This window comes from Hesperophylax consimilis, chromosome 4 (assembly GCF_061612785.1).
Source record: "Hesperophylax consimilis isolate HC1 chromosome 4, BYU_Hcon_1.0, whole genome shotgun sequence".
Lineage (NCBI taxonomy): Eukaryota > Metazoa > Arthropoda > Insecta > Trichoptera > Limnephilidae > Hesperophylax > Hesperophylax consimilis.
In genome coordinates, this window is record NC_142839.1 from 32,646,053 (window position 1) to 32,659,143 (window position 13,091).

A 13,091-nucleotide genomic window follows, 5' to 3' on the forward strand; every position below is an offset into this window, starting at 1 on the left:
AGAAAATACACAGATTTAGGAAATAAAATAAAAAGAATTTGGCATTCTCAGACTATAAAAATATTACCATTCGTTATTTCGGCTACTGGCATTATACCTAGGTCTATCATTAAAAATTTAGGCGTATTAGTTATATCAAAAAATTTATATATAAAGGTGCAAAATTCGGTCATTTTGAATACATGTAGGATAACAATAGATTTTTTAAATATTTATGTTGAGGGATCTGTAGGATTTATAGGCCCTGTTAGAAGTTCTACCGAGCCGAACCCTCTGATATGAAAATATCTGGAGTCGGTGAATTATTTTCCCATTTGATCTCTGGTGAGTTGACGTGTTGTTCTTGTATTGTTTTGTATTTATTTTGCTTATATAATGCACTTACATAATGTTGATTGACTAGATGATCATTTGTGGAAAAGTGTGTGGAAGGGTTTAGTTTTTCCTATGGGGAAGATTTAACCCGAACAATAAAATCGGAAGTTTAAAAAAAAAAATAAAGTTAAACATTTTGACATCAGGAATTGCCTATGTATGATTTATATTTATTCCTTGACCCAGTTTTCTCTGACGTCACGTTGGCTTTACCTACTTACCACCTCAGAGGCCCCTCCAATCTGAGATTGATAATTTGGAGATAAACACGTAGGTACCTTAGTACTTACTTATCTTATGTCGAAAATCACATGAGTCAATACTAAAAATGCGATAGGTAGATATTATAACGCCTGTTATCATTAGCACAAAGATGAATAGTTATTTTAAAAATTATTATCATTATCATTAGAAGTTTGACGCAACGCTGTGAGATTTTTTTTAAATTAGAGAAACAAACGAATCGACGGTTAAAAACCGAAATCAAGAACTAATGGCATAAAATATCATAAAATCAAGGAAAACAATCACATTATTCAATAATCATTGAAAGTAGAAAAAATCAGGGTTGGTTTTGAGAGACAATTTGTTTTATAAACAAAATTAATAATTTTTGGGGATTTTAATCTCCCAAATGTAAACTGGGTACAACCCACCGAGTCTTCAAATCCCATTTCTGCTAAAGCCCAATTAATCATTGATATCATCAACTTTCTCAACCTTAAACAATTAAATCATGTTAAAAATATAAATGACAGAATTCTTGACCTTGTCATATCAAACATAAATAATAGTAATGTCAGCGAATCGCGTGAATCAATAGTATCCATTGACTCTCATCATCCCCCTTTACAAGCGACCATTTATTTGGCACCCATTGAACTCCTTAGTCCCCAACCTCCCGTTCACGAACTAAACTACAAGAAAGCCGATTATAATCAAGTGCGGTTATATCTTTCTTCGCTCAATTGGTCCCGCATTTTTATGTCTACAAACGTAGAAGAAGCAACAAATGTGTTCAACTCAAACCTTTATGATACTATTGAAAATTGCATACCAACTTCTATTGTAAAACGTAACGACTGTTACCCAAAATGGGTTAGTACTGAACTAAAAAAACTCATTCAATGTAAAAAAATTGCCCACATTAACTTTAAATCCGATAACTCCACTGACTGCTATAAAATTTTTTCTGTTTTACGAAATAAATGTAAAAGTCTATCTAAAAAATGCTATTCAGATTATATTACAGATGTAGAGCAGACTATCAAGTCAAATCCAAAACATTTTTGGAATTATGTGAATTCTCTTAAAGACAACAACGGCTGTCCTCGATCAATGTATTCAGGGCGAAAACATGCTGACAGTGATCAAGAAATAGTTGACCTCTTTGCTGATCATTTCTCAAGTGTTTATGAACAGAAAAATGATAATGTAACTATACCTGAATTTAAATACACCAATGTAACTGACATATCAACATGCCACATTTCTCTGGATGATGTTAATACAAAGATCAGATCTCTAGATTGTAAGAAGGGGTCAGGTTCTGACAAAATTCCACCGGTATTCATAAAGGAATGCGCTCAGTTTATAGCAGCTCCACTTCAACACATATTCAATCTGTCACTTCAAACTGGAATATATCCTGATCCTTGGAAACTTAATCACTTGACACCTGTATTTAAATCAGGTGATAAAAATTGTGTTTTAAATTATAGACCAATTTGCATACTGTCTACCACCCCGAAAATGTTTGAAAGTATTGTCTTAGATAAAATTGCTGTTAAGTTTAGGCATATTATTACTCCAGAACAGCGTGGTTTTGTGACCGGTCGGTCTACCACAACCAATCTTCTATTGTATGAACACTATATCTGTGAAGCTTTCACGTCTCGTGCACAAGTAGATTCAATATATACTGACTTTTCAAAAGCCTTTGATAAGTTAAATATTAATATCCTTCTCGCGAAACTGCAAGCCCTTGGTATACATGGATCATTCCTAAAATGGTTGAATAGTTACCTCTGTAACCGCGAACTGATGGTAAAATTAAATAATAAAGTCTCATATAAATTTAAAGTAACATCTGGAGTTCCTCAAGGCTCTCATCTGGGCCCACTTCTCTTCGTATTGTTTATAAATGATTTATCTTTATGTTTCGAAAATGTCAAATTCATTCTATTTGCAGATGACCTAAAGCTTTTTAAGATTATAAAATGTTTAAATGATGCACTTATCCTTCAGCATAATATAGATAGACTTGCTAGCTGGTGTGAAATAAACAAATTATTCATAAACGTAAAAAAGTGTTTCCACATGTGTTTTTACCGTTCACGGACTCCAATAACCATATCGTATTCAATTAACAATAATGAAATTGCATTAGTACCATTTATCAAAGACCTTGGTGTTATTTTTGACAGAAAACTTACCTTTGATCGTCACTGTGAAACAATTTCCAATAAGGCCATGCAAATTCTAGGTTTTGTAATGCGTAACACAAGGACTTTTCAAAACATTGAGTCAATTAAATTACTCTACTGCTCTCTTGTGAGATCGCACCTAGAATATGCATCTCCTGTATGGTCTCCGATTTATACCTGTAACTTTCACCGCTTGGAGAAAGTACAAAGAAAATTTCTTCGATACGTTCAATTCAAATTGAGACAGCCTGTAATTGATATCTGCTATAATACATTAATGTCTGGTCTAAATCTACCACTTCTTTCTACCCGGCGAACTATTAATGACATTCTTATACTTTTTAAATTACTGAACAATCTCATAGACTGCCCTCAAATGTTAAGTGTTATAAATTTTCGTGTCCCTGTTAAATCAACTCGACTCCACCATCTTTTCCACAGTGACAATCATAGCACTAACTATTTGTATCATTCACCGTTGGCGCGTTTTCACCGCACTGCCAACACGTATACAGACCTTTTTGATATTTTCAAAACCTCACCATCTTGCATCAAGGCAAAAATACTTGGTTATGAATGTAATTGATATGTTTGTGAAATGTTAAATGTCTGTTTGTACTGCATCATACTGACTGTTGTGTTCTTCTTTATGTGTAACATATATATGGTGTTCTATACATATACATTCCATATATATACATATATGTGAAATGTATATGTATAGCATCAATAAAAACTGCTTGTGGATGTATTATTTTAATCAAAAATGCTATTTCTAATTGTCAAGTCTCTGACAGCCCTGAACTGTGTACTTATAATCCCATGTTTCACATTACTGTAAAAGCCTTTTATGGCGTTTAATAAATAAATAAATAAATAAAATAAGGAGTACAATTTTCTTAAATTGAGGATAATAAATAATATTGACACACTTAGCTTTGCAAGCAGTCACAGGGCCGCAATTGGTGCAGTCTGAGCGCTGATATTACTAAACAGTCCTAACACATCACCCTTGAGATTATTTTTCATAAAAACGGCGCTAAAAAAAGTACAAATCATCCGACTATTATTGATTACCCACGCGTCTACTGGTTTTGACAAGGGGTGCCAAAATGCAACTCGCGCTAAGCGCCGTTTAGGCTGAGCAGCCTCATGAGGAACTACTAACAAACGAATATACACGGTGTCCGGAAACTCGTAGTACAAGCGGGAAACTGGTGAATCTACATCACATTTGGAGTCGATTTTGTAGTATAATTTTTTTTTATTTGAGCTTTCGTTTTCGAGTAAATCGAGTCAGAAGTTGATTTTTTTTATCAAATTCTTAAAAGTAAAACATAAAGAAACCCAGATTTAAAGCATTATTTTAAAATCACCCTTCATTTAATCCGGTGTAATCATAAAATATTTCTGCTCTGCAGGGTTAAAACATCTATTGTTCTAATATTCATACCTATCTCTGACATATTCGCAAAATACAGCTTTCTCTAGTATGCTGGGTTCAACTAACATATTCACTAACATTCAACTAACATATTCACAACTAACATATTCAACTAACATATTCATCAAGAGACGCACGATAAGCAGATGTCCCATTTCTGTTAAATCGTAAGTAGGTCAGTTTTGGTTTATGGGTCGCCGCAAGTGGCCGTATTTATGTGATTGTTTATACATTGTTTACATTGCATTTTGCTTTAAGAAGTTTTCTCGTTAATTTAAATATAAAAGCGAATTGTGGTCGAAATTTGTGTGTTTTAATACGCGTTATTATTGTTTTGATAGTGATACTTTAAGATTTATCATCGATGCGTTCGACGTGTTCGAAAACAGTTGTACGTTTTTAATGTTTTGATTTTGAGACTTATCATCGATGCCTTCGACGAGGTAAAAATGAACTCCGACATGATTCAAATAGTGCAATAATCAATCATCAGACGGATCCAACTGTGCTTGGAAGTTAACGGTGAACATTAAAAATAATTTGACGTGTTTGTGTTTTGAATTGGAGATCGGAACATCGCTACATATTGTGAGTACCTACCTATGCTAATATTAATTCCTATCCGTTGCGTCGGCGTCGAATGACGAAAAAATTTTAACCCTGAAATAGCCGAAAAATATTTTTTTTGGTGAAAATGCTCAAATCAAAAAACTTTATGTTTATTTGGGTTCCCCATGTGGTGTAGATTCTCCAATTTCCCGCTTGTACTACGAGTTTCCGGACACCGTGTATATTTATTTAATATCCATGGAATTTTGTATCAACAAAATGTGCTTTAGCGACGTCAGCTATAGGCAAGGTAAGTAAGTATAATATATATAAGTATCTAGTAAGTAGATACCTATACTTAACTATTTTTGAAAGGTAATGAAATACGCCTTCGATTTATATTTTTGGAAATAAAAATATAATTTCTTAAATATTAAAATTTCGAAATTAAACAAATAAGTTTCAAAAATGGCTCACCTTACGTTTTTTTCGTTAGGTGAGCCATTCTATATTCAATAAATTATTGGATAAATGTATTATAATCATTACTTTCGTTTCATATAAAAATAATTAATAAAAAAAATCACAAGTATAATATTTTTTTCTCAAATATCGATCGGAATCTATGGTTTCATAGAGGTGTACATTTTAATTATTCTGTGGTTAACTTCTATATTTGATTGCAAAACTTGGCATTTTTTCTTTTAACACAACGATTTCTATGCGACCTATGAGCTGTTCCGAAAAGCGAACAAAACGACTGTTTATTATTTAAAAAAAAAACAAATTAGCCTGAGGAGTTAAACATACACCAACCTACCTTAAGAAATCAAAGTTCAAAGTTTATAAAATAAATTTTAAGGAATTTAGAAGGCCGATCCAAATTCCAATATTGAAGTAACAAAGATATATTTATGACGTGGTGATAGAATGGTTGAGTAATAAAAGTGTGATTCTTAATTCCTAGAAATATAGGCCCTGTCACAGATGGAATAAATCCAAGTGAATAACTAATAATCTTGGAGTCCATTATGATTTAATGTATTATGTCACTGCAACTTTTCAGAACTAGATAATAATAATACTAGTAGTTCTGAGAACAATATAGACCTCGCGTTAAAATGTTTTGTTTCTATTATCTCTTATTTAATAAATAAAAACCAAAATATCCTCTAAAATCGTCGGATTTGTAACTAGGTAAATACCTACCTACTTAATTATAAAACATATTTACATACTTATTTATAAATAATTATGGAATTACTAAAAAATGTAATTTTATAATTATTTATCACGAGCGCCTCTATGTATCTTTATGTATCTTCGTTTTAACATACTTATTTTATCTAGTCTTAAATCCTGTATTCGTCTAGGATAACTTGAAACCTGTAAATTTGACTGTCCTAAAACGGGAATCCTTCCTAGTTGGACAGTCAAAAGCATAAAATGTAATCAATATTATGTCACAAAGCACTCTTTTCAGGGTGAAATGCCTAAAACCAAAAAAAAATCAATATTATAAAAAATAAATATATTTTTTTCAAATAAGAAATTATACAATTTGTCCAAAAGAAGCGTAAGGATCTCAGTATCAAATTTTCTTCTGGCAGTTAGGTATATACAAAAAAGCTCAGGTAGTTAGGTTTACAAAAAAGTTAATCCAAATAAATACGATGATTTCAAATTTGTAAAAAGAATCTCTACTTTTTGGTATGAAACCGCATAAGAGTCCCAACTGCTCCCAACCGTCTGGAGCCAGTGAGACTATGACATACCCAATTGAGGTATGTTTGTGAGGCTGAAGCCAGTGGGGAGGGGAAGGAGATGGGAGCGAAAGGTGGGGAAGTACCTGGCTATTCAGATCTGGTCATCAAACACGGCCAAAGCCATTTCAAGCAACGTTTTAATTCTGAATGGTGGTCTTAAACCATGGCGATACTGAGAGTATCTTCCACTCTGGAACGTGTGTGAAATAACACAAAGCTCACGCCTCGATTTAAAACCACGACCTCCAGCGTGCTAATTGGGAGCCGTACCACAGAGGCCGTCAAAATATATAAATAATAAGTGGTGAAAGTAGAGGTTCCAAAAAAATTTATAATAAAATTTCCAAGCACCTCCCCCACATTCTCCCTTGCCCTCCCACCAGGGTCCAACCTCCCTTTATGGTTGAACTCTCCCCGTGTGAACGCTTTAGCTACGATACCGATTTTAAGCTATTATTTATGTTAGTTACCTTACCTTTATGGCTTATGACGGCCCTGTGCATAACCCCGAACAACGCCGGGTACACATCAGCTTTTATGTAAATATTTCTAATTTATTCTGACTACTTCCTTGTACCTTCTCTGTAAGCTCTATACAAAATTTAAACTGCCCCCCTAGCTTAGAAGCTGGCTACGCCCCTGTACCTAAGTGTGGTCGAAGGAGTCGGTACGTCTTCGTCTATTTTTTTTTTTTTTTTTTAATTTGGTACATTATTTTGTTACAATTTATGTTTTCCAGTAATGTAGGCCTCACTGGGTGGCTTGCCCGTGCTGAGGCCTGAATGAGCTGAATGCCTATGTTTATACATGTAGCTGAACCAATCAATTTTGTAGGCAGTATGGGTAGGTCACCCCAAGTGGTTTGTGTCTGTCACTTTTGACACATTGACCCCTAAATTCCTAATCACCCCTCCTTCCTTTTTCCTTCCCAGGATTCCTCTCCTTCATTTTCCTACAAGGACACTCCACACAGCATCCTCAAAGATGACATAGGTCCTGAGGGAATGTTTTTCTTTAGAGTCATCCTGTGTGGAGTTAATATTAATGAATCAATTAAGTTTTCCTGGATCATTATACATCATATAACTGTTCTAACGCAACCATAAATATACATAACACTTAACGGTACTTAGGAAGTCTATTATACACTACGCTAATTCTCATTTTTTGCTTAGAAAGTTTCAATAAACGCAAACGAGAAACTTTAGTTGCAGGCAACAATTTTTGTATGGATTTTGAAATAGTTGCCAACCTATCGCCGCAACTAAAGTTACTCGTATGCAGGGTTCCTATGTACTACATTCTGACCATCAATTTTTTCACAAGTTAATAATGATTGGATTATTTGTATAGCGCCGTTTTCGGGGGGAAATTACCTCAAGGGCGGGTTTAATTGATTGTCTGTAGTTAGATAAGATGGAGAATATATGCGCCCCTGAAGTGATTTTTCACATAAACGGCGCCATACAAATCATTAAAATATTATTATTATTTTGTAGGTAGATACCTTCCTGCATAATGTTATATTCAAGCCTTATTGAAGTGCTTCTTTTGTGCAGATCTTATTTATTTTAATTACAAATTATTTTTTATTGTGAAGAATAAAAGAAAAAAAAGTTTTTTTAATGTTTTTCAAGGACATTAAGCAAGATTTAAATAAAATGCCAGATTAACACACTCTGGTGTCAATAATAGCCTTTTTTATAAGTCCCCTAATCGTTGGAACAAATCGAGTTGAAACTGATTAAAAACGGTAAAAAATGTATTAGAACAAATTAAACACTTCTACACCAATAAAATAGATTCGGTAAATATTTCATGTCAAAACTATCTGAAGTTCCCGGCGCTGCCCGGGCTTTACGCAGAGTTATTCGTAATCGGTTGTGGACCGTAATTTTTCTATTATTTCGAACGTCAAGTATGCAAAATTTCCTCAAGAAGCAGGATAAAAGGCGGATGTCATATTTCTGTTCAATGATAGGTATCTTCTCGGCTCTTCTAATCACTCTCCTACAGGTCGAAACGGGTCACGTGGCACTTACCTACGCGCTCTTTCTTGTCTCTGCTGGAAAGAGGCGGAGTGTGTACCGCGTAACCCGGTAAGGTGTACCCAACTACTCAGAGGCGACGTGTGATGGAAAAAAAAATTAAATACTTAGAAAAAAATACATCATCGAACAGATCAATGATATCTTAAAAATCAAGTACGTTCTGTTTACACACTGTAAACACAGAAGATAGGTAGATTATTGGTTTTGAGAATTAAACGGGATTACAATAAAAAAAATCTTCTTAAATCAACATTTATGATACACAGAACATTACGGGCAGTGCCAACCAATAATATTTTTGCATTCTTATAAAAAAAATATCATCATGTATTAAACTATTTAGGTGCTCGATTGTTGGTTCATTCTATTCCTAGAATTTTATAAGTCACTTCTCTTGTGGTATCCGAGGTTTATGCAGACGTATTCAAAAATGACCCAAATAGCATTTTTATGATAAAATATTTGCTAATTTTTCATTACCTAACTATACAATATGTATTTATTATTTGTTATCTCGCGAATCACGATCAATAGGTATTGTCTATTTTCTAAAGGTATTCGTAGTTTTTATTTTTTTTTTAAAGAAGGATAAACGTTCCCAGGTTACGAATAACCTGACAATATTTGAAAATATCCTACTACCACCACAGTAAGCGGAAAATGTTGTTTGTGTTCTGATGGAGGACTTAGCCAGCCGAGGAATTGAACACACTACGCCTGGGTGAAACCCAAACGCTATGCCAACTAGGCCACTGACCGGACAAGTAAAAAAATAAAAATAATGTTTCCCATTTTTAAATTTTATTTGTAGAAATAAGAATTCCTCAATTACTGATATTATTACCGATCATACTTATATTTCAACTTGAATCATGCAAGATTTTAAATATTATAATATAATGGCTATATGTATAGTACCTACCTAAATGGTAGGAAAAATAAACGGAAATATGCATGTTGAGATAAGTAACAGACCTGCGAATTTAACGTTTATGATAACAGCATTTCTTACAATAATTGGTTGAGCGGAAACAAAATGAATTCCACTTTCCGGCTACAGTTAATTTCCACGAATCAGATTGACCACACCTGATGTTTGATAACACAATAATAATAATAATAATTGATAACTGAACACGGAGCGCCGCGGGAACCCCGAAAGAGAAATATGAGGGAAATAACCTTTGTACCTATCTGCTGGCGCTGCTGCTCGCAGCGCTCCGTATTTATAGCCGCGCCGGATGCCAACTTCATCATTCAAGCTCTGAGCTCCGTTAGAGATACAGTCTCATAATGGTGTCCAAAGTCGGGGGTGATAACAGTCAAACTATCGTGGGTAACAACAAGAAACTAGTCTTCTCTTCTAATTACGATTCCATCAGTGTGATCGGGAATCTGTGCACCGTTCACGTAGGACAGAATAATGGCCGCGTGCAACTCGTGGGCAACGGAGGATCCATCAAGATCAACAAGAACTTCGGTGACGTGACTTACGTGGGGAATGGAGGAGTCATTAATCTCAAGGAGCGCCATGAAGGAGACAAGGTGCGCTACATCGGGTCAGGAGGTTCCGTGCTTCAATCTCGAAAATCCTAAATTAGATAGGACAAATCTGGATAGCTTTGGAGTCATTGGATTACAGGACCGAGCATCAGTGGAATTATTGCTGCTTCCTGTGAATAGTGTTATGACTGCAGATTGCAGGTCACACACGCTAAGTGATTTGAGCGTCGGTACCTAAAGTTTCACTCTTTGAATTCTGTGAACATAACGTGATAATTTAATTACGGTACGGAAGGAGGTTAATTTGTGTGAGGGACGTGGTATTGCAAGCTAATATTAATGTACCTATCTATAAGTGATTACATAATGGTCAATCACCATAGATTCCATAATATTATATCTCTTTGATACCTAATTGCATCCTACTCAGTATTATTTTCTACAGTCGATGTTCACATTATCGAAAGTAATTTAAAGTTTTAAAGAATGCACAAAATTACGTGACATGGATTATTAATTTCGCCAGTATTATTTACATATTTATTTAGAAAATACACGAGAGCCAAAATGTATAAAAATAATAAAGAATTTACAAGACTGATGAGCTATCATTTTTATTTTATAAATGTGTCGTTACAAAAATGTTACAACCAAAAAGTTAATTATTAAGTTACTTTGCCAGTCAAGGGGCAATAAAAGCTTCATAGAACCACAGAACTCAGATAGATACCAACAAGGCCTATGATATTTAAAAAATATATAAATATACAGGATGTTAAGGGACGTACTAGACTTTTTAACAAGTGATCTCTGACATTATTTGGAGTAAAAAATGTTATGAAATTTTGATCTTCAAATACTTTTTTTTCATCAAAATCAAACAAAAAAAATTTCCACGTGTCATCACTGGTCTCTCAGCCGAGTAACAGCCCAAGCCCTCACCTCGATCTTAAGTGTGTAATACTTACTGATTTTTTAAAATGTTTTTTGTTGAAAACTTCGAAAATGTCAATGAAACCAAAATATCATTTACATTTTTACTCCAAATTATGTCAGAGTACGTCCCTTAAACCCCTGTATAGATATTTCACTTTCTACATAATTCAAAGCTATATAATAACATTAATGTTATGAAAATTATTATTGTTAAGCCCCCGAATACCCAATTTCTACCGATTTATGACAAGTTTCTCTTTAAATTTTGAAGTTCCAAAAAAACATGTTATTTTTTAAGATAACATGTATACATTTGGCATGCCGAAACGTTAATTATATTAAATTCCCTTGATAGAAAAAAATCGCAAAGTAAGCTCCGATAATTATTAAAAACACGTTTTGTTCTGTTATTTAATATGTTATATGCATGAAAAATATTGTATCTTTAAATGCAACTAAAGCATTTGTCGTGAGATTTTTGCTCTATTTCAAACGAGTTGTGTTTAATGAAATATTTTCACCATTTTCGTTTAATTATTATCGTATTTTAATATTAGCGCACTCCCTCTAACATTCTTATTTACGTATCTCCCTTTCAAACCATCTTTGAACGCTTACCACGGGGCCTTAATAGCATGTTACGTTGCTAGTGGCTGTCATAGCGGTTATAGCATTCAAATTTGTTGTTAGGTACCAAAAACATTATTGTAAAATTCATCTAATCCTGTGATTATAATTTATGAACTACTTCTAATTACAAACTTTTTTGTACAAAGATTTATATAAAAAAATAGCTACAGTTTTGATAAATATAACGTCATAATTATTTTTTGTAATCTTTCACGAAATCACCAATCGAAAAATAGTCTTCTCTGCCATGTTTATTGTGAAAATATGTGAAAAGCGCCTTCTACGCCACAAAAAAATAAGCGTCTGCATTCTGAGGTTTGCAGACTCACAGGCGCCCTTTGCAGGCAGGATGCAGTACGCTGAAAACCACACACATACAAGGTGGGTGGTTTATTTATGGATACAAGCAATTAGTAACGAACACAATCAATCATTTTACAAATATTACGATTCCTTATCGTATAATAAACATAAATCGATTCTCTCTTATCTCGATGTCAAAATTCATTCGGAAACAGTTATTTACGATATTTTCTAACAAGCGCCCCTGAGGTGATAACTCACAAAACGGCGCTATAAAAATTGTCCAATATTATTATTATTATAATAATACCAACCGAAGAAGTTATGTGAACCATAAATTTATATTTTAGGTTACTATTTACGATGACAGCATATTTTATGTAAAATATGGCATTCCGTATTTGAGAAAAGTAAATAACAATTTTAAATGGATAATTATTTGTATAGTGGTGTTTTTTGTGAAAAATCACTTCAAGTGTGCTGTATTAACAATCTTAGGGCCCGTTCCCACTTCCGTTTTCAAATCGGAGGCGGGTCCCGTTTTAAAAACGGACGGCCAATGGCCCTGTTCACACTACCGTTTTAAAAACGGATCCGTTTTAAAAACGGACCATACTCTACGAAAAAAAATAATTGTCGATTCAACAAAAACATGTTATTTGCTCATTATTCAGTAATGGTGCGCAATGGACGACGATGAAGCTCTTGTTGTCATGTGGTACTTATTAAATAGAAGGAAAAAAGTGAAAAGAAAATTTTGGGTACACCCAATCATAGCCGAATGATTTTCTGTAGGAATTTTCCAAGTGTTAATTGGTGAGTTGAGAAGTGATGAACTAAAGTTCTTTAATTATTTTAGAATAATAATGATTGGATTATTTATATAGCGCCGTTTTCACCATGAAAAATCACCTCAAGGGCGCTTAATGGCTTAAGAGAATGTCTATCACTTCCTTTAACCATCTACTGGAATGAGTTTCAGAGAGCTTAACATATCAAAATACAAAATTGAGAAAGTGCATTTAGGAAGTATGTTTACGAGAGATGGGAAGGCTGACAGAGATATCGAAAGAAGGGTAAATGCAGGTAATTCCGTTAATGGAGGACT

The 13,091-nt window shown here is 33.8% G+C and overlaps 1 protein-coding gene across 1 annotated transcript; it reads left to right on the forward strand.

Annotated features, from left to right (window-relative positions):
- Nucleotides 1-9,879: 9,879 nt before the first annotated feature.
- pirk (poor Imd response upon knock-in) lies at nt 9,880-10,704 on the forward strand. Its single transcript, XM_089631414.1, has one exon. The coding sequence runs from the start codon at nt 9,905-9,907 to the stop codon at nt 10,205-10,207; it is 303 nt and encodes a 100-aa protein (XP_089487540.1). The 5' UTR covers nt 9,880-9,904; the 3' UTR covers nt 10,208-10,704.
- The last annotated feature ends 2,387 nt before the right edge of the window (nt 10,705-13,091 follow it).

Bases quoted from the DNA above. Each gene is read 5' to 3' on its own strand.
- pirk (XM_089631414.1), top strand. From the start codon at position 9,905: ATGGTGTCCAAAGTCGGGGGTGATAACAGTCAAACTATCGTGGGTAAC.